Below are 23,191 nucleotides of genomic sequence, written 5' to 3'. Positions count from 1 at the left end.
CGTGAGATATGTTTATTTTTTAGCTGTAGGCCACAATTATCAAAGTTAAAACAGAAATGCTGAAGCATGATGGTTTCTATGTAATGAGTTTAAAATAGATTAAAATTTCACTTTCTTAAATAACTGATGGAACATATTCAACTTTTTACAATCTAATTTTTTGAGGTGCGTCCATATGTTGGAAGAAATTTCCTTTTTGCTAAGGAAAAACATGACATCTGTCTCCTCCCAGTCCCACCATTGTGCTAAGCTAACTGGTTCTTTTTAATTACGCCACTGACTGCAGAGATAGATAAACACATATCAGAGCCTTATTCCATTTTTCAGGTTGCACCAAACAAGCTGAAAGAGAAAGGTTTAATTCGACCTTTAACTGAAGCTATAACCAGTCATAAGGTGAGACTCTGTGAGAGTCCAGTACCTGAGGGCAGCGGTGGCTCTGGGAGGGGACGAAAGCACTGCAATGGTCTGGGAACGTTGGTCACCAAATCCTTGGCTTTTACTGGGAGACACCTGGAGAACGAGAGCAGATCATGAATAAGAGAAAGACGAGCTGCGTGAAAGCAAAGGCTGAGCCAGGCTTTCTCACCGTGGTCCCGGTGAAAGTGACGGGTGGCGACTGCCAAGAGATGCTGAAACTGGAGCTGTTGGTGGGAGTGAAGCTGGTGGACGCCGAGCCGGCCGAGTTGTTGGTGCTGCTGGACGGGATGGACACTGGAGCCGTGGCCTGAAGGCAGAGGTCAAAGGTCACTATTTTTAACTTTTATTTTAATTCAGCATATTGGAATACTTTTATTTCTTTTAGTATTTGTTAATTGATGCAGAGCTTCTTTGTATTGGGATGTCAGACAGTGGTTAGTGAAATCCTCTTACGAAGCCTCAAGCTGAACATTTTTTTCTGCTTTGAAACTCGATTTAATGATCAAGCGCCCTGAAGCATACCTTGCTTTAATCTCTTTTTTTGCTTCCAATTAAAGCCATAATTTATAAAATTATCATTTTGTGCTCAAGACCATAAACTAATCAGAAAAGTGTTAATGATGTCACAACCAACAGAGCTGAGGGTCTGTTCCCCATAGACTTAGTATCAACTGAACCAGGGGAGTCTCCCCCTGCTGGCCATTAGAAAGAAAGCAGGTGAATGACTTCCCTTTTTTTTACCCAGAAACTACACCTGTCCTTTACATGTGTATACTGCAGGCTGGAGATGGGACTTTTCCATCTTTTCTGACACCGAGTTTACCCAGAGGAGGTTTCTTTTTTTTGGTCAGATTTCTCTTTCTATTAAATTTTTTTGATAATAATAAAAAAAAAAAACCTCTTGATTTTGTTATTTTCTAGGTGAGGTAGATTTTAATGGTCGGATAAATATACTTTATTCAAAGAATAAAGGCAGATTTTTGGCCTTTATCAGAAACATAACTACTCATGTCAGACCTCAAGCGTGCAGCTCTGCATTAATATTAGATGCACAGATATTAATGGAAAGCTAATGGCGGTTATTCTTCAAACAATAATCTGAAAACCGAGGCTAAAATAGATAAATTGTGTCATTTTTCAACCTTTAATTAATTATTCAAACCTGCTGCTTGTGTGTTGATAGACTGCAACTGTTAGCACAGCTGCTATAGGGAGGGAGGGACCACAAGTCGCTGCGAGATCTTTAGTGTGTTTACGAACACTGTGACACATCGTCAGCATAACAAGGACCTCGATAGTAATGTGTGAGAAACTGAGGGACGTATACAGAGCACATAAGTCTTCATCACCTGGTAGGCATGGTCTGTGTGGATGAGGTAGAGAGCGCTGGGTGCAGAGCGGCTGAGCGGCGTGGTGCCGCCGGCGTGGGGCTCCTTGGTGTCAGAGGGTTGAGTCGGTTTATGGGAGTCTGGCAGCTGGCTGACCGAGGGGAGAGGAGACGGGGGAGGAGGCGGGGGAGACAGGACAGAGGGCGAAGCTGGGGACAGGCTACTCAGCCCGTCGGCCACCGAGTCCGTGTTCAGCTTAATCTCCGTGTAGTAGAAGTCCTCCTCACCGTCGCTGAGGTCTGAGTCACAGTTACGACTGGGAGACAAGCGCAGGGGCAGGACAGACAGAAATACATCATGAATGTAAATCTCCACCTAAAGGTCAGGTTAGCCATCTATCCAGTATCACTGGGACATATTACTATGCTGATAACCCGTAAGTCATCAACCAGAGGCAGGATATGAGCAGCAGAGCCGTTTTTGAGGCTTCGAGTGGACTTTATCTCAGGTGTGTATGCAGACCGTCTGTGTCTTACCCCAGGTGGATGGTGCGGATGTGTCTCTGAATGCCAGCGGCAGTACTCAGCACCTTGCCACAGTTCTTCCACAGGCACTTGAACATCACCTTCATGGAGTTCTGCAGGAGACACACAGCACATCAGTGTTTCGCTGGCGCTCTGATGCCAACTTCAAAGAGTCACACGCAACAACTGCAGGGTACATAACAAGAAATCGTACGCATGAAAGCTTCTTTTCTCTGAAGGATGTGTTTTTTAATATCTGCCATTAACACGGAAAAAGGTTATCTGCACCACAGACATGTTCAGATAAAGGTTACAGAAAAATATGTTTTTTAGGTTATAGAAAAACTCTCATTTTCATTAACGAGCAGGTGTACCTAATCAAATGGACAATGCACAGTATAAACTCACTGATAACATTACAGTTCGTTTAAGACTGCACAGAAATGAAAATTCGCTCAGGTAGCAAAGTAGGTACAAAAAAATATATCCACTGGTTATCATATATATATATATATACATACTATTATTTCCATTTAAAAAGTGTAAAATTTAAATTGCAACTTGCTCTTTTTTTGCACATCACATGCCATTTTATTTTAAACGAACAAACACATACATAGAAAGTACAACATTATGATGTAGGGGCTGTTTTTAGAGTAAAATAACCATAATTTACAAAATTAAGGCGATATATGGAGATAAATGAAATTTCTCAGATTAAACATGCTGCTGCACTGCCTCACTAACACCCTGCTAGTATTCATTGTTCAACGTCATACCTGTCCTAGATTAAAATGCAGATATGCCATGTTTACGTTGGGAATTTAAAGGATTTAAAGGACTTTAAAAATGCAGTCTCCTTCAGAGTGATCAGTTTATGATACCATATTTAAAGTCTTTGCGTTACACTATAAAGTGTCACTTTGAAATGATGTAGATTAAAACCAGGGAGGAAAACAAAATAGACACACAGCTTTAATGCAGCATCTATCTCTGGTGTTACCGTGGACACAATGGCGGTGATGCTCCAGTGTCTCTGATCTGCCTAATGTAATTAAACCACCGGCGTCCTACAGAGACCGTGTATTGTTTTCATGGAGTAAAAGAGTCCCGTGAACTTCCTCCCTGCCCTCCTGCACTCTCGCTATTATAAACGGTCTTATAGCCACGTCTGTCAAGCTATTGTTAAGCAGGCTGATTTAACTTTGACAACATGTTTTATTTCTAATTTTCCCTCTTTCAGAAACACTCTCACACATACACACAGCAATCACGTGCCCCCCTTCCCCGATTGCATTGTTTTGTCTTTGCGTAACAAAAGCCGATTTTGTGTGTTGGCGAGCGTGTGCGCCCCTTTAAAGCAACATTTCACAGTTAATTAAATGGGGAGCCTCAAACGGTGCGGCGCTGCCAGGAGAAAAACAAGAGCACGCGAGTAGCATGTAGATAAGTTCACGAGGAAGCCTGGCATCTGCACGTATAGATTGTGTGAGTGCGACTTGTTAAGCCAACATTATAGGAGCTTTCGGAGACGCTGTTCAAGCCTCCGTCTGCGCTCTCTTCCTTTTTCATGTAATTCCTGTTAGTCACTCTTTAATTTTTCATCCACAACCTTCATCTCGCTTCCCGTTTCTCCCTCTCTTTCTCCTCCCTCCACGCCCTTCTTTGTGATCTTCCCAATTATCCGAGTACACTGCGCCAACGTGGAGCTCACTAAAGAGTCTATCGATTTCCCCCCCCTTTTCTTTTCTTTTTTTTTAGAGGGCCAGCAGAATCTTTTCTGTTTGCCGTTGAGGGAATTCAAATCATTACTGTGTTTTTGAGAGGAGCTACACGTGAAGGCTGAGGAAGTAATTATTAAGGACAAATGTCTGGGGAGGACACACTCAAGCAGCGAGAACGGAAGAGAGAGGGGAGAAAACAGAGGCGAGAGCAGGGGAGAGGAAAGAATGAAAGGAGGGGGAGATGGATGATACCGTCGGCAAACTGGCACACAGGAGCGCCGATAAGCAGAGGAGAGCCCTGGGATGAAGGCAGAGAGAGAGAGAGAGTGACGCAATATACGTCGGACAAAATAACGAGTGACAGCGTGGTGTAGATGTGATGAGCTGTCAGTGGCGCGTAGTGATGAGACGAGGTGAAATGATTAGTGTGAAAGAAAGTGTGTGTGTGGCCAGGACGCGTGACACGAAACTCAAGACCGGAGCAAAAAAGGCTTTGTGTCCTTTCCTGTCCAATTTCCCTCTCCGCCTATCAGTCAGAAACTAAATTACATCAGTAACCTCACAGGTTAATATTGCAGAAGAGAAATCAACCAGCTCATGTACATGTGGCGGGATCTCAAAGACAAGTTCACGACCTTTATTCTTACCTCCAGATATGCCTGCTATCAGGATCAGTGCGACTGTTTCCTTCAAAAAAAGCTTTTAATGCACCACGCGGTAATAAAAGTGAAGCCACAAGTGGGACAAAAGCACCTGGGAAACATATCATCATATCTCCTTCCCTTAACCCCGTGATGATTAACTACTAACAGTGCCGATGTTTAACAATGAAAAACTGCTACCATGTTAATATGGTTGTATCAGAAATAATCCAGTGCTGATAACTCCCTGATTGACAGTCATTCTTATTTCTCTTGATGCTGCATTGATGGCAGATGTTTACCAGGTAACTTGGCTGCTGATTGTTATCCATGAAGCGTAACTGCTTTTGCACAGTTAAATTTCTTCAACAGTATTTTGAGTCTAAAAACACACACTAACAAAAATTAAGTTTAACCATTGAGTTTGGCTCAAATCTTTATTGGCTTCGTCTCTTTTCTGCTAAATTTACAGAACCATCGAGATGATATTAGCATAAATTCAACTGACTCGAAAAATCGTGTTGGGAAAACACAGCGTGCAGTGGTTTTCATCATTTTGAAGGGGCATTTGATGCTCGTCCTTGTTTTCTGTGTATATGATTTTCCCCGTACAGCAGTGATACTCGCTTTAAGGATTTCAAATAACGAGGTCAACGCATGTACAAGCAATCCCTCACAGGGAGTCGGCTCAGTCTGCTATAAAAACTCTGTTTCATGTGTTTTTTGTCCTACTCTTGGCTCTGTCATTGAGTAAGGATATAGCTAATATGATCACCTCAGTGGCCTCACCCTCCTCCACCCTCTCTTTAAAAGAAATGTGCCTTAAAAAGACCATCTGTGTCAGACAGGGGAAGCGCATCAAGATCACAAGGCGAGAGGCAGGGTACACCCTGGACAGGTCGCCAGTCTGTCACAGGGCTAACACAGAGACAGACGACCATTCAGACTCACATTCACATGGATAATCTAGAATCACCAATTAACCAAACCCCACTAAACTCATGTCTTTGGACTGAAGCCGGAGTATCCGGAGAACCCACACAGGATTTTTACCCAGCTAAACGGTATTCACCTTGCGCTTGCGAGGGATGGGCTCATCAAAGAGCAGGCTGCTCCCGTCCTGCTCATCCAGAATGGGGTCTTCAGGTCCTGCGGGGCCAGGCCCCACCCCTCCCAGGCTGGGTACACGGAAGGGCTTGAAGCTGTCTGCAGAGAGCGGTGGGGATGGTGTGGAGGGGTTGGACTGATCGCTCGGAGCAGACCAGCTCCAGTAGCCCCCCGAGGAGCTGTTGCTCGATGGGGTGAAGGGTCCGGCCGAGCCGTTGTCTTTCCACGATCCACTCAGACCCTCTGAAGACACACAGGAACAGGAGATGGAGAGTTTATCTAACAGAAGCTCAAACTTCTTTAGTTATATCTGTAAATGCTACAAACACAACAAAGGATGAGATCAAGACATCCAATTAGGCTCAGACAGCTATATTTGCACTTCACAAAGAAAGAGCCTCCCAGAAGCAGTCTTCACTATGACACAAGAAAATAAAGGTTACTCTCCTGTTGTGTGATTCCACCGAGACACTTCCAAGGTCTTCCTTTTTTTTAAGATCAAAGAAGAGTTTCTTTTGAATATCAGCCACAAAAGGCATTTCACTTAGTGAAGCAGGGGAAAACTTTGCAGTGATTGTACATGTGTGTGTGAGAGAGACAGAGACCCAGTTTGGTTTAGTGAAGCTGCTTCCTGGCAGGGTGCCTCTCTCTTCTCTCTTCACTCGTTTCTTCGGCAGAACATTTAACATAAAAGAGGATGTGGCTCAGCAGCAGCACAGGCTCTGAGTGGTCAGAACAACAAGACTACTGGTTCATTTGAGAGATATCAGCAGTGCTCTGTGTTCCGTGCACGCTGTGTGATCTCAAACTACATGACTACATTTAGATAAAAAGGGTACAGTTAGCATTTAAAGCCCAGTTTGTTCATCTGTGCATGACGTACGACAGTGACACCACGTGCACGGTGGTTGGCTGCGCGTCTGCTCGGCTGGAAGGACAGCAGGCTGGTTACAAAGACCGCCTAAATGGTTTCACGAGATTGCAGTTATGGGGCATTTTGGACTTCCGCCACTTTGCCGAGTGGCAGAGATCCAGACTCATTGTGCTTTTCTTTGGATTTCCACAGCTCATTGATGAGATGATCCTACAGCACAGCAGGTGGCAGTAATTTATCAACCTTAAGCTTCCACATGCATTCACAAGATAACAGCTGTGAGGGAATGAAACACAGCGTACAGGAAAACACACAAATTATTGGCTCAGCGACTTGTTTTAGTTCGCTTTTCATAAAACTTCTGCTATGTTATTAGAAAAATAGCCAAGTGACGCATAAAAAGGAAATATTTATTTACGGCTGTTTATTTAGTACTAATGATGCTTACCACTGACTCTCACAGGTGGGCTCCTCACCAGCGGGCTGGTAGAGAGGCTCGTCAGCACCATAGCGGCCGTCACTTTGTCCATATCCACTTCCTCCTCCGACCGCCTGTGGAAACAGAAACAAAAGAAAACTTTACTGAGCTGCTTCCAATCAGTTAAAGAGAAAGACCTGATAACTCTCTTCTTCACAAATAAGTCCAGACTATTACACTTTTTTCTTTTTAAAACTGATAACAATAAACACACTACAGGCACATTACCATTTACAGCAAGCTCGAGAGCTCAGCATGTGTTTGTCTTCTTCGCTGCTCGGCCCGGTGTTTTTAGAGGGAAAGCAGATGTTGAGGTTTCCATGCTGCTGCGATGACTGCAGCAAAAACTGCTAATTACATTCAAGTTGGGTTTTTTTGTTTGACTGATGCAATCACCCAGACACCATTAAGAAAAATAAACAGCTAACAGAATAAAATACAAATAGAAACTAGGAAACTGATTTACTGCACAGGATGTTGCAGGCTGCAGAGATGACACACTTCACCCCTGTTGTTAAAAAACAACAACAACAATAACAACAACACCCAGCATCATTACTGATGCATGCAAAAAAATAATAATAATGAAGAATTACGAGGAAGTCACATAAAAAAATTCAATATTGATCGTCTCTGCAGTGTTGCAGTATTCTGCTTTGTGCACGATCCTACTGATAAAAAACATAAAACAACAGGGCAGGAAGGAAAAATGAGAGAGCGGGGACATGTAATAACATTCACCGCCTCTTCTAATGGACAGAACAAAGCACCGCTGTCACACCCACCGCTGAATACCACAGTCAAAGGCTAGATGTCGTTCTCAGTGTTTATTTTTGGAAGGGTTTTGAGGCGCACACGCTCGGTTTCAAGTTGACTCAGTTTAAGAAGCCAATAAACACAGCTGACATTGAAACTTAAGGTTACTAAATGCATCCGTTTTGTGTGTAGATACAGAGAGGAAAGAAAATGTGAGTCTAGCTTTATCTGCTAAAAGTTTTCCAGAGTGGAACCGGCCTGCAGAGAAGAACAAGGTGCGGTTTTGCTGCTTTGGCAGCAGGAACAGGAGAAAGACATTTTAGGTCAGTGTTTGGATAATTGACAGCTCCCCTAAAATGTTTATACACGGAGAAAGACGACTGGTTATTTGCTAAAAGAAGAGTGCAGCTGTTTAATGACTGCACGCTGATGAGCCACTGACAGGGTCACGTCCATGCAGCGGTGAAAACACTCAAACACATAAAGATGATCTCTACCGGGAATGCTTGCTGGAAGGTAATAAGTAAATCTGCGGTCTCAGGTGAAACGGTAACTAAATGTTAATTAAAAGCGGGTTTCATTGCCCAGAACAGCGTTCTTGCTGACTCAGAGTGGGCCTCTGGGAAGCAACAAGAGAGGAAGTGTGATCGATCAGCAATGTGTCAGCCACACTGGCCTAGAGACCAGTCAGGGTAGGGAAACGTGTATGTCCTGACAGGTTGGTGAGTGTTTGCTGGAGGCTGCTCCCTGTTACCAGGTGAAAGTGGTCACAGTGAGGGTGCAGCGCCAAAAAGTTCCTTGTGAGCTCTTTGGTCCCTAGCAGATTGACACGGTCGCCAAGGGTTTGCATTGAAAACACCAAGTGATCGGCAAAGACTCGCCATTTACTCTCTGAGCTTTAGTAAAAAAGTGTGAAACGAACTGGAAACGGAGAACGTTCACCTTAAAACTTTTAAAGCTATGCCTCAGCAAAAGATGCAGCTTTTACTTTGAAGGTGAGCGTTCACAGTTTCTGGTTTGCGTCACACCTTTTCAAAGTTCACTGAAGCTGAGTGACTAGTTTGCAAGCATTTGCAGTCTTTCTTGCACACCATCTACTCCTGACTGAAGCGATTGTGGGGAGGATTTCGTTCCAGCGTGGTATTCCTTCTTATGACCAATTTCATGCTGGCAGCAACTTCACCAGCGACAGGTGGTCTCTAGGACGGCGCGACCAGGACTTTAGCAATCTACTTCACAGTGACTGTCAGCAACCTCCTGCCTCCGGTCAGGGAATGCTTTCCATAGTGACCAGTGGTTGCCAGGCAAATCTCTAAGGGAGTGTGTGTTACCTTTCCTGACCGAAATATGTGCATTATATGTGCATCAGACCTTTCGTAAATGATGATTACTATTATAATGCTGCCAGAAAATCCTGGATGTGCTGTGACTGCAGATGAAGTGAAGTTTTTATTTTTGGCTGCCAGAGCCGAGCGAGAGCCTGTTAGCAGCTACAAGTTCAAAAAGCTAACAGAGCTAAAGGGGATTTCCAGAGCTTTTTCTAAGAAAAGAGACTTTCAAGGGACTTTTGCAATCAGTCATTTCCCTAAAATGGATCCAGCACTGGGTCGAATGTACACAATTCTGATAAAAAAAACTTTTACTGATCAGATCTGAGGAGCAGTTTTCACAAATGTAAAACAGGTGAAGCTTTATTTAAAAGACATTTTGTGACTTTTCATTGGAAAAAGAAGAAAAGAAGTTAAATATAAATGCAACGACAGGTTTACGTTGTAGAGAGACTCTTTAATGCCAGCATCTTCTTGTCAGTAGTTTCGCTGTGAATAAACGACACTTTAAAATTTATGTGAAAGTAATTAAAAGCGTATTTACTTCACAGGGGAAAAGAAAAGAGCGATGTGAGCAGAGAACAGGAGCACGCTAACAAAGGAAGATCCTCAGCCTCCGTTAGCTGATATCTAATTTATTACCCTTTCGGCTGTTGAATATGATGTCATTACAGCCTCCACATAAATCAAGAAAAGGAGCTGCACGCACAAATGCCACTTTTACCCCTGACCCCCCCCCCCCCCCCATCTCCCCCAACCAGCCACCCAACATCGCCATTAGAAAAACCCACTTCCTGGTCACCTTGGGAGGCCATCATGTGACTGTAGATATTATATCCACGGTAACAACGATAGACAGTAATTGCTGGGCGCTTTGTCAATCTTGAAATATGAAAGAGTAAATCCCAGGAAAACACATTAGGAAGACTCATAATTAAGATGTGATGTATGAGATGACGAGGACGAAGCTGAGAGAGCGGGAAAAGGGAATTTCCCAAATCGCATTTGTCATTAGTGGCCTTATCAAACTTAGTTTCCATCCAAGTGCTTATTATGGCTGTAATTAAACACACGGGGAGAGCATGCATGCACGCGTGTGTGTGTGTGTGTTAGAGAGAGGCCCGTTAAAACACATGATACATGTGACACAGGAGACAGGGTGGGATGGTTAATGGATCGGTAAGTGAATTCTGAGAAATGAACTTTATACCCTGGCATGTTTGTGTGCGTCTCTGTGCGCTTTAATATTCTTACTTCACTTTATTTGTAATAAAACATCTTCTCATATCCGATCCCTGGAGCTTCCTAAAGGGAACATTATCTTGGATGTATAGCTTCATCAACAGAAAACTAGAGAGGAGGTAAAGGGCTTGTTTACTAATGCAGATTACATGAAATGGATCCATGTAATTTTATCTTGCTGCTGGCTATTCATAAATGGAAAATGAGTTTACACTATAGATGCTGTTAATGCTGCTAAACCTTTAGAGACTGATAAGGTTGTTTTTTTTTGTTTTGTTTTTTTAAAATGACCTGAACAAAGGCCGCGGACGCTTTAACCGATACTTCTGTTCAAGCAGCGTTACCAAATCGAATTACCTCTCTGCCCCCGAGCTCTTTTACTCTAAAAATGCAAATATGTCACTGTTCATGGACAACCCTCCCACAAGATGATTTCACATTTACATACACTCAATACACAAACCCAATCAGCCAATCACATGACAGCAACTCAACATACTGATGCCAATGAGATCTGCTGAAGTTCAACCAGAGCATCAGGATGAGGAGGAAAAGTGATTTTAGTGACTTTGGCTGGTATTTATATTAGAAACTAAATAAGAGAGTACATCACTGTCCACTGACAACAGACCCATGAGATTATAAGATTATAAAGACACTTACAGTATCACACTTTATTTTAAAGGCAGCAGAGTAATTATAAACCTGCACGCTGCTTTTTGTTTTCGTTACCCCTTCCTGCCCTCAGCTCTAAATTTAAATGCATGCGGTAGTGCTAAAGAAAATAAAGTTTTCATTAAAAATAGAAAGACAGCACAAAAGATAACACAACTGTGGCTGTGTATAAATTTTTATAAACATAAATAAATAAGCTGCTGTCATTTTCTAAATTATAAAATCTAATTATTTTGGTCTGTATGTTTTTAAAATACTAACAATGTTTTTAAAAATGTAAAATGTCAAACAGACTGTGTGCAATCACATATTGGAAAATCTGTAAGGACAATCCAATAAAGCAAGTGAAATATGCACCTTTCTGCGCTCTCACTGGAGCTGGAGTCTGCAAGCTTCTTGAACCAATAAGGTGCAACGCCAAACCAACAGGAAGATCAGGCAGGTCTCAAAATACACACAGTCCACAATGTGAAGACTCGCTTTAGTTTTTGTTGTGTTTTGATGCAGTTTACACACCTAACAGCTTGGTTAGGTTAAGAAGACTTTCATATTCTTTCAACACCGAACAAGTCAGCGAGAGCGACTCTGACGGAAAGGCTTGAGGGCAGAATTTTCCCCATATGTGCCCACTCCCACATAGAACAAAACCAAGCCTTAAGCCTATCTTTTTTCTTTTAATTATTCACCTTATATTATTAGACGAGCTTAGACTGATTAATGGGCTGAAGAGAACATAAAGCAAAAACACAAAAGAAGTTGATTCGGGCTATTCGCCGTCTCACAAAGACCTGCAGATCACTGCCCGACTGCAGGGAAAATCATGAACATATGTTGGAAATGACAGATTAGAAACTAAAGAAGTTAAAATTAGAAGTAGGGATAAGACTGTGTTAACCCTCTGTGGGAATGGAGGCACAAATAAAACAACAGCTCCCTCTTCAGGGGACTGTGATGAGCTTGGATGAAGATGTGGCGGTTTGCCAATATGTGTGTGTGTGTGCAACAAGTGGTGAAACTTGTACTTCCACAGCCAGATGTGCCTACTCTTTTTAAGGCAGTGAATACAACAAAACAAAGGGCCTCCATGAGAACAAATGAGACAGGAAGCGGGGTCACGTTCTTCTTCTTTTTTTTCATGTGTAAAGTCAGGTCGCCACCATAGAGGGGGGACGTGGAGGGTTTGGTTTCAAACAAAACACCGGGCAGGAGGAGAAAGGGGGGGGAGAGACAATAACAGGGGGCTCATGTTACCGTGGCCACCGTGGTTTGACAGGTAGATGGAAGACAAAGAAATGGAGGCCTGGTCTTTGTTTTTCATCACATTTTTTAAATTTTAAATGAAAGAAAATACGTGGAAGGTGGAAAATATATAAACGTCTTACGAACGGGTTAAGTTTGCTGTTTTATCTCAGTATTTAAGGTAAAGGCCGCCATGTGAGTCCAACAGACTTTCCCTTTATTCCACTGGATAGTTACAGGGAGTTCATACGCCAAATATACCAAATAAAAGCTCAAACGCTCCTGATCACTCGTTATCCCAGAATTTGACCACGCACACTCAATTCAACAATCCTCCTTTTTACAGTTAATGAGAAAAAAAACCTCTGGTCAGCGTGAATAACAAGATCCCGTCAGAGACACAGACTCTTTAAAATCTCTAAACTTTGTTTTCTCTTTCTCCACACTCCCTTTTTCTTTTCCTCCCAAATGCCTTCAAACTAACTGGGCCAAGGTCAGTCTGTGCCACAACACACACACACACACACACACACACACACACACACACACACACACACACACACACACACACACACACACACACACATACACACACACACACACAGACACACACACACAAACATGCACAAATGCCTGGTAGCTTTACTTTATATATCACCCCAAAACTATCAGTCATTTTTAATGAAGGCAGCTGAAAGGTGTGGTGGGTTACAGGAATTCCCCTGAAACACAGGCCAGCGCTGCCAAGCACACTCGCCGCCCCCCCGACTCCTACACTCTTCCGTCTCCTCGCCTTCCCTTCGCCCCTGCTGGACTCTGTCTCTCTCACTTTTCACTCCTGCACTTTGAGCTTCTCTGACTTTCTTTTGCCGTGGATCACAGTGGGAGCGAAGTTAAAAGTGTGTGTGTGTGTGTGTGTTTTGTGCACGCGTTCGCTTTGGATCCTCTTCTTTGATGCCACGTGGCGTGTGGTGGTCTCCTCCTTTATAACAAGCACTGGACTATGAAGACTATTTCCTCTTCAATGCACTCTTATAAATCAGAGAGCTCCTCCTCTGTTATCTGCTTATCTGATTTTCTCCCCGCTCTCCAACACACACAAACTGCCAAAAGGCATCTGCGAGTGACACGGAGCTAACATGCATGAAGGACACAGCTTTTGATTGGCAGGTGTGTATGAAGGGAGACGCTCAGGAATTTCTTTGACATGCTTGTGTGCATCGCTCAGAGATGTTTCTGATAGCGGTTCTTTGTTGGTAAACACGCATAAACAAAACAAAACAAAAAAACACTGTATTTCCATAAAAGCTGAGACGCAGCGGGGTCAGACTAAAGCAGAGCATCGCCTATTCAATTTCCTGAAGCGCACTTGGGCCCGGGCTATTCACAAGGTGGGCATAATTGTGTCTGTGGGGCTAGTACACATCCTGCCAACAGCTGCGAGACAGTGTTTACCTCTTTGCAAAGTCAAACGTGGCTCGTAAGCAGCATCAGTTTTTATGGCTGCAAAAGGAATTCAACAGCACATAGAGAGCGTGTCCAAAATAAATAATCTCCCTTTAGTGTTGTCCGTTTGCTTATTTATAGACTTGGAGCATGAGGTATACTGGCAGTTAGGTTTATGCATTTTTGGATGCTGGCACGACTTAGCTTTAATTGCAAGCCTTGACCTAAATGCTGCTTTCAAGTTTCACAGTCATTTCAGTGCACAGCAACCTGTTTGCAGTAGCTCATGTGAAATGCTCGCCTTTAACCGTTTCGCGCATACTTTGCGACACCCAGCAACTCTCGTCTGAAGCCCGCGGACAACAAGAGCTGATATGTTATTTCCAAGACTTTATGTCTTTAGTTGGGACTTCAGCATACAGTGAATTCACCATCAGCTTGACATCGTGACGTGTATAATAATCCACTTCTTTACCTTTAAAAACATTAGAGTTTCTCTCACAGTCTATTCAGGTCAGTGTCCATGTAGACCAGCAACGGCCGGCCAACTTGGCTTCGTGTTGTGAGCAGAAAGCGTTGCACTGTATTTTGTCTTCAGTCAGTAAAACAGGTGACTTACTGCAACTGTAAACCAGGCATGCGGCACATCTAAAGTAAACACTGCAAATGCAGCAGAACCTGTGAAACGATATATTAAAATGGCTGAAGTTGAAAGTGTGTAAAGTAAAGCAAGTATTTATCTTTAATCTGTAATTTGAATGTTTTTGATACATGGCTGCCCGTTTACTACTGCAAATACATCTGAGGTAAACGTTATTAAAGCTGATTCTGCTTCTTTATTGATTTAATACTTTATTCCATCACATAATCACAAGTATTTGGAACTTATTCACTTGCAATTTAGAGATTAATGTGATTAGTTCAAATATGAATTTTAATTATTTCGTTTTACATTTTCCGACTTAATAGATTAAACGACTGATGAAGAAAATAATCACATTTTTTCACAGTGAAAATATCCATCAGTGGCAGCTGTAGCTTGTCTAATGATGTGTGGATTCATATCTTCTTCTTTAAAAAAAAGAAAAAATTCTGATCAATGTCTCTAAAGCCAGTTTGAGATCAACAGATGGTCTGAAGCGATGCGGATGCTGTGCATCAAGATAAAGTTGTTAAAGCGGTCAGTCTACATTTCTGCCCTCACCTACACCCTGGAGGATTAGGCAGTGGCTCAAAGAATGCGATCGCAGATTCAACTGGCAGAAATGAGCTTTTTCTAAATGGTATTTTGGCTACTCTTCCGAATCGAAAGGAACCAGTCGAGGTGGTTTGTGTAGTTTAGAATGAGGCATTTCAGGGATGTCTCAGAGATTATGTCTCTCAGGTGCCCTGGTAACCCCTCGACATCCCCCCAGAGGAGCCACAGGTGGTGGATGGATTTTGACAATCTTTTAATCATTTAAACGCTATTATCAAAGAAAAAGATCCAATTTAATCACGGAAGCGGACGGCATCTGTTAATATATCACTGTAATCTGAGCATGTCTGAGTTTTGGTCTGCCTGTCGGATAAACTGAGGCATGTGACGACCTCAACTCGGCCAACAACCAGTCAAGAATTATGAGCTGTTGCACAGTTTGCTGATATTTCACAGTACACCAACTGATTAATCCCATTAAAGCATTGCCACATTAGTTTATTTCATTTACAATAATGTTTCTGAGCTGCACATCTGTTTTGGAAGCGACACAAACACACACATAAACAAGCCATATAATCAAAGGACCTAGTCATCTTTCTAGCCATAACAACATATGCACTGGCCTCGCAGCCAGCTTCTTGAAATAGGAGCCGTGGGCATCCTTCCTTTCACGCAGACTCTGCTTCAGTCCTCAGAGCTGAAGTGCCAAACCTCCATCTGATTCACTGTAACGCGGGTTTCATGGTGAACTTCAGTCCAGATCCTTGGGGCCCTCTTCTTAGAAATGTCAAGATGCCCACATTTAGTGTGGAAACATCACAATGGAAAAATGGAAAAAGCAGATGGTGTTAAATTACAAGCTGCCTTCTTTCTAGATTTGGAGAGGAGAGACCTTGACTGAACCCATGAGACTACACGCAAACGAATAACAATGCCACGCTTAGTCATGATTGTTGTAATCTCGCATGGACGTGGCATTTCTGACACAACATCGCGGTTCTCTGGTTGATAAACGAAATAACTGTAGTAAATACAGAGTTCTAATCCGTCTCCTATTTTTTATAAATGAAGCTTAAGATCGAGTTAAAACTTCACAGCTGTTTTTTTTTCTTTTTTGAATGGCACTGGCCTGAATCGAATTTGACAAACTACACACTAATTGAAAGCACAGCAGCCTCAAAAGTGCAACCCCAACACTGCAGCAACACCTTACCTCTCATATATCTGTGTAATGAGAACCGACAGTCGTTCCTTTTAATCATAAAACGGGGAGTTCACGTTAAGGGGTAAAACACACAAAGACGGAAAAGTCAAAAAATAAAAAAAAAATCAGACCCTGAGAAAATTCTCGTGTTGCGAAGCCTCTCGAATTCACTGCCCCTAATGAAGTGAGACCAAGACATAATTATGAGTGACTGCTGACTTTCAAAGCTTCAAAGATCAAACAAGGAGACGGGACCGTGTTCGAGAAAGTGCTTTACATGATTAATATCAATCAAACCCCGAGAGGCAGAGCAAAGTGTTTCTGGTTTGTGAAAAATCAAATATGTTGAACGAGAGCCTGAAAAATCTGCCCGACCACGCCAACACCATCATCTCCTTAAGCCCAGAAAATCCTGCACACAATCTAAAGTAAACAGTGCAGAGAATGGCTCACTGGATGTAGAGGGCTGGTCACGTATAGATTAGTGAAGATGATGAAACCATTAAGACTCAACGATAATATTGCTGAGAGCCACAAAGCGTCTAATCATTGGCTTTCGGTGGCAGCTAATTAGTTGATTACACATTAGCATGTTTTAGTTGTCGGCCTCTCTCTCTCTCTGTCCTCCAAACACGCAAAGTCAAACACACAAAGCAAAGCGGGCATGCTTACACATGACAATCTGTGCAGATGGAGACGGACACGCACCGTTTGCTAGGTTTTAAACAACAAAAGCAGCACTCAGAGACACTTTTCTCATAGCTACAGCTCTCCCCTAAGTGAAAAACAGGGCGTGGCATTAGCTGGGCAAGTAGCCAAAGCCCTGTGTGTGTCTGTGTGTGTTGCTTCCATGTGCACCCAGCCAGTCACAACTGTACAGTGTAACTATTTGCAGATCAACAGAGGAAGTTGCACGCCTTTGTCCTTCTCTGCCTCTAACGTACCGAGAGCAGATGTGGCATGTTTTCACGTGGCGATTCGGCCTCTTTCTCGCGCAGTATCCCCTCAGAGTGCACTTCGTTACAGGTACACAATGCCAGCTCTTCTGTGGCTCGATCTCATTCTTTGTTGGAGTACAGCTGATCTTTAGTATCACAAAAAACACGGCCTCTTACTACACACTACACCGCTGGGACAGAGAGTGTGCACACAAAGACGAGAAGAAATTAGATCACAGATGTAAACAGGCACACACGTGTGTGTGTGTGTGTGTGTGTGTGTGCGTGTGCGTGTGCGTGTGTGGACAGGGTTAAAACAATTATTTGCACTTAGATATATGAGTTTGCTTGACAAATGAGCAGATAAATGTGGCTTAAGAAGCCCTCAGGCTTCAATTTTCATTCTGACAGCTGAAATTATAATGATTTTAACATCATCTGGACCAAACAGTCTTTGAGCTGCAGATCACTCACAGCCACTCACAGAGTCAGTGAAGCTGAAAACCTGCTTATTAAAATATCCGAAAGACATTCATATGCTACTCGTCATTGTTGACTCATAATCCCCCCCCCAAAAAAAACCCTCCTCAGTGTCAGATCAATTTCTGGCATGACGGCCGCAAATGTTAAGCAGCAGCTGTCTTTCATGATTTTTATGTATTACCGTTAAAGAGGCAAGTCTCCTTTTCTCGGAAATCACCAGACTCTTACAACCGAGCTTAAATAAGAAAAACATTATAACTGCTGCCTGCAACAGCCAACAAGTCGGGAAAATCAGAGACATCACCATTAGAAACGATAATAAAAAGTTTAAATGTTGCTTTAGGTCTTGGAAAAAAGTGGAGACACGCAGTATCGGCGCAAACTAGTGATAAGCAGAAGCTTGTGTTGAGTAAATTGAGTGCCTGCTTGAAAAATTAGCCAAGCTCCAGAAAATTTGTCAGTATTCCTTATCGCTTTCCTTCTCCTCTCGCTTTTCTATTAAAATGAGGAACTCCAGGAACAGCAGCCATCCAGAACAGCTTTGTTTATGACCCACCGGCAGACTGTTTTTGTGAGACAGGATTAGGTTTGAACTCGAATGTAAATATGTAGTGACAAAGGCGAGTCAGGGGTGGTTAAGTGCACGAAAGAATGTTTTTTTTCTCTTTTGAGGTAGTGTGTGCCTGTGTTTATAGAATGAAAGTGCTGCAGGGTCAAGAAATGCGCCTTTCTTATCCCTGTATGTGTGTGGTATATGGTATATGAGTGTGTATGTGTGTATGCATGTGTCAGTTTGATGTATATAAACTCTGATTCGTTCATATTTCATATCCACAGAGACGGTTAATCCGTGAGCAACTGAAATGAGTGCAAGTGATCATCCGCTCTCCCTGCTGCCCTTTTGACTTTTAATATGCCTTTTGACTGGCACGCACACACACTTCAGGAGTGCGCCCTAGATTTACATTTTGCAATGGAGATTCTATTTAGAACCTAGCATATAGGATATGTACCAGCCTCTGGGAGAAGCCTATACACACACATACACAATACAGCGCATGCACACCTTCATCACTAACAAAAGGTTTCTATTATCTAATATTATGGTAGCAGCTGTTTTGTTTGACTGGAAGTAAAAAGACACTTAATGGCTAATAAATAAGAGTTTCTAAGCTGCTGCATTAACCCGGCATCACAGTATAACATGAAATAGTCACAAAAAAGTGATCCGTGTGTTCACGTTTATGGACATGAGAGCTCACTTTTTTATGACAGTCAGTGAGACTTTCTCAGTAATATATCGAAATAGCAAGTCTAATTGTGCCTGCAGCGTGCATTTTGTCCAGAATAAGCAAGGATGTCTCACCATGGCAACCATGAAAACAGAAAAGAAGTGGTAACAGTTGAATTTTTACCAAAGCATGGTATTTTTTTTCCCTAAACCTAACTGAGAAGCTTTTTATATCCCAGCCACTTATGAAGATGTTCCATGAAAGTGAATAATATACACTCACCAGCTTCTTTATTATGCACACTTCACTAGTATCAAGTTGGAACACCTTTTGCCTTCCGACTGCTTTAACTCTTTGTTGCACAAATTCAACAAGGTGCTAGGAGCAGTCATCGGATACCTTGCTTCATATTGACACGAGAGCATCACACAGTTGCACAGACTTGTCAGCTGTACATCCATGATAGGAATCTCGTGTTCCACCACAACCCAAACATACTCTACTGGACTAAAATCTGGTGATTGTGGAGGCCATTTGACTACAGTGAACTCATTGTCGTTTTTGAGAAACCAGCTTGAAATGATTCGAGCTTTGTGACACGGTGTGTTATCATGCTGGAAGCAGATGGGTACACTGTGGTCATGAAGGGATGGACACAGTCAGCAAAAATACTCAGGTAGGCTGTGGGATTTAAACACTGTTGATTTGGTACTAAGGAAAAGTGTGCCAAAAAAAATCCCCCCACACCCTTAGACCACCACCACCAGTCTGAACTGGTAAATGACCACCAGTGGTGGTAAAAATGTAGCAACAGATATATATATAAGCCTATGCTTGCTAACAGGAGTGTCACCCAGTGTGGTCTTCTTCTGCCGTAGATCATCTGCTTTAGTCTTTATGCATCCAGAGATGCTCTTCTGCATACCTTGGCAGTCACTGATGGTTATTTGACTTCCTCTCAGCTCAAAGCAGTCTGGTCATTCTCTTGTGACATCAACAACGCATTTCCGTCCAGACAACTGGTGTTCACTGGATATAGAGTTAGAGATATGGGAAAATCCCAGTGGGTCAGCAGTTCCTGAAATACACAGAGCAGCCTGTCTGGCACTAACGATCATTTCACGTTCAAAGCCACTTAATCACTATCATCAATTTGAACTTTAGTACGTTGCCTTAATCGTGTCTACATACTTAACCGCACTTAATTGCTGCCATGTGATTTGCTGATTAAATATTTGTCTTAATGAGCAGTTCAACAGGGGTAACTAACAAAGTGGCCAGTGAGCGTATGCAACAAACGGCATGATTACTCATGATTACTGATGGCTCTCTAAGAACCAGTGTTTCAGGATTAGATCATTTTTGTCCTGTCTGCTCTAATTTATTGTTTTGGTCAGCGTGTTAATGAATGTCGCACACCAGTGGGGGATCCATCGATTGTTTTGACCAGGGGTCCCCAGTCCCAGTCCACGAGGGCTGGTGTCCCTGCAGGTTTTAGATGTGTCCTTGATCCATCACAGCTGATTTAAATGGATAAATTACCGTCTCAACTGTCTTGAAGTTCTCCAGAAGCCTGGTAATGAACTAATAATGTGATTCAGGTGTGTTGACCCACGGTGAGATCTAAAACCTACAGGGACACCGGCCCTCGTGGACTGGGATTGGGGACCCCTGGTTTTGACAGTCAGTTTGAAATTCAGCAGGTTGTCTTGACCAAGTCCACATGCCTCAGATACACTGAGTTGCTGCCATATGACTGGCTGATTAGATAACTGTGTTAGCGAGCAGAATGAGCGGGTGGACCTATGGAAGTAAATGTACAATTATGCTTTTTATACTGTAGAATCTGCAGGCATGAATTGTTCAGTTAAGATTCATGAACTACTGTTCTTTTTGCATTTATTGGCTTTTTTCTGAGGGGGGGGGGGGGGGGGGGGGGATCGACTTAAATCTTGACGTACTGAACTGCTCCCCCGTGACAATGCTATCAGTGCATCTCTGTGTGCTTTCTTCAGAGCTGAATCTACACTTGAATCAAATAAGCACCCTGACAAACACGCGGCTGAATAACAAGAACAACAAAAGCACTCTTGTCTCCTCTTTTTTAGGCAAAACGAGAAGAATACACAAAACACACATCAGCAACTCTGGAAAGCTGTGATCTGAATGTGTTTGCAAGTTGAACTTTTGCACCCAGAAATCATGACAATCCGTTGTCAGCCAACTGCGCAAACATTATCAGGATTACCAACCATGTGAAGCGCGAGGAGACTGTGAGGTATCATTGTACAGTGTTTCATCTTTTCCTGTCTACAGATTTTCAGCTAAAAACCAACCACGTGGAGCGTCCTGATATCAAGGGGTTTCAGACAGTGGCAGGTGATCCTTAGTTAAAAGTCACTACTTTATCGATCTGTCTCTACTTTAACCTGTATTATAGAATAAACACATTTCCCATTTCCAAAAGAACAATTAGGGAAAAATAAGAAAGCATAAACCTTTGACAAAAAATCAAAAATTATAAAGAGAAACCCTCTTATTCAAAAAGCAAAAGATTGTAATATTTCTAACAATACAAAGATAACAAGGGATGTAAAAGATGAAGGAAGAAAGAAAGGTTAAGAGGTGGGAGACGGGATAAGCAATCTTAGCAAATACACACACACACGCACGCACGCACACACACACACACACACACACACACACACACACACACACGGAAAGTGATGGGCTTTCCCTGAATAGATGTTGCTGAATGCCGTAATGAGCAGAGCGAATACAAGTGGATCTCACTGCTCCGAGCTATTCATTTGGTTTCTTCGTGTGTTCATGTGACAACATATGTGTGTGTGCATAAGAGTGTATGAATAAATGTGTTCTGAGAGATGTTTATGTTTTTGCACCGCAGTATGTGCGTCTGAACACAGGGCAGCCGTGTGACTGTATGTGACGCCGTAGAGAAAGAGTTTCCACCTCATTCTCCTTCCCAACATGTTTTTTTTTTTTAATTTTTAAAAGCAAATTATTTAAATTATGTTTGCAAATTAATAAAATCCTTTTTTTACTATTATCTGTTAAAGAAAGGCAACCTGTCAAATATTAAAACAGACATTTAATTCATGATTATTATTACTTTTTTTTTTTTTTTAAAATAGACGATCATTTTGACTTTGCTGCAGGGGCAAGCTTACCACTGTGTTGCATCACCTCCTTTAACAACACTCTGTAAGCATCTGGGCACTAAGGAGACCAGCTGCTGTAGTTTTAGCGCTGAAATGCTTCCCTATTCATGCTTGCTGTAGGATTTCACCTGCTTTACACTTTGGAGCCTCCTTTGTTGTAATTTTTATTTCCGTAATGTGCTAAATGCTTTCGACAGGTGACAGGTCTGAACATGCTGTTGCAATAAGTGCCGAATGTGGTTTGGCTCCGTTTCTGAGATCAGCAGCATGTCAAACTCTAAAACCTCTATTATACAATTAATAATCTGATGCCTGTAGGCTGCAACAGACACCGATCAGAGATGCTGGATTTGAAAACTGTATTCTGATAACATCACATCTCCCTGTTAAACTGTGAAATGTGACGAGAATAGTTTACAAAAAGAATTTCAGAACACTTGAGCTCACCTTAAAGGATTCTCATTTAAGATGAAATTAGTGTTTTTTGTGTGTGTTTGAGCCCATGCAGTGATTTCCACTGGAGAATCAGGTCTGTTTTTAATGCAAGGCCACCTGAGGACTATCTCGACCATCCAGCGCTGGTTTTTAAGTCGTGTTCCTTCTGTAAAAATTTCTTTGAGAGATTCTTTTTAAAGATATTATGAATTGAAAGTAATAAAATTCCTGAAGTTGTAAAAGTAATTTCATGTTTAGAAACATTATTCTCCAACTGCTGCAATAAACACCCTAGCAGTCTTTGACAGAGCGGTCAACTCCTGCCAATCTTAACCTCTGAAAGGCTCTTCGGGATGTTTTTCAAAACAGAATGTTATCATTTAATAACTTGTTTTTTGTTTGTTTATGGGCCATTAAAAGCTACAGATACCATAACTATTGCTAAAAAATGATGCAGGAATGCTTTTATGCACAAAACATTAGGCCATAGAAAGAATCTTTTAGTCAGTACAAACGCAATACTGGACAACACAACTTCTATAGAGGCTTCAAGGCAAAAGTGCAGAGCAGCAGCTTCCATGCTTCGCTGATTGCTACGCATGCTTAGGCACAGTTCTGAGAGCTGGTCATCATTTTGGCATCAGTTAGAGCCCAAACAACAGCAAGACTTATAAGTGTCTTACCGTAATTGCAACTCAGTTATAACAGAGTTAGCTGGCATCCAAGCATTTACA

At 42.3% G+C, this 23,191-nt stretch overlaps 1 protein-coding gene across 2 annotated transcripts in view; it reads right to left on the bottom strand.

Annotated features, from left to right (window-relative positions):
- Positions 1–23,191, bottom strand: part of znf704 (zinc finger protein 704) — a 56,811-nt gene that overhangs the window by 5,294 nt on the left and 28,326 nt on the right. For both annotated transcript variants that reach the window (XM_014332143.2, XM_005917498.2), the window contains exons 3-8: positions 7,067–7,170; positions 5,710–5,987; positions 2,285–2,385; positions 1,770–2,064; positions 590–727; positions 422–513 (exon numbers count right to left, since the gene is read on the bottom strand). In XM_014332143.2, coding sequence (XP_014187629.1) covers positions 422–513; positions 590–727; positions 1,770–2,064; positions 2,285–2,385; positions 5,710–5,987; positions 7,067–7,170 — 1,008 coding nt within the window. The remainder of the gene's footprint in view (positions 1–421; positions 514–589; positions 728–1,769; positions 2,065–2,284; positions 2,386–5,709; positions 5,988–7,066; positions 7,171–23,191) is intronic.

Source organism: Haplochromis burtoni, unplaced genomic scaffold (genome assembly GCF_018398535.1).
Source record: "Haplochromis burtoni strain Fernald_Lab_line unplaced genomic scaffold, NCSU_Asbu1 Contig_25, whole genome shotgun sequence".
Lineage (NCBI taxonomy): Eukaryota > Metazoa > Chordata > Actinopteri > Cichliformes > Cichlidae > Haplochromis > Haplochromis burtoni.
Note: the sequence above shows the minus strand (reverse complement) of the source record. Positions and strands in the feature narration are given on the sequence as shown.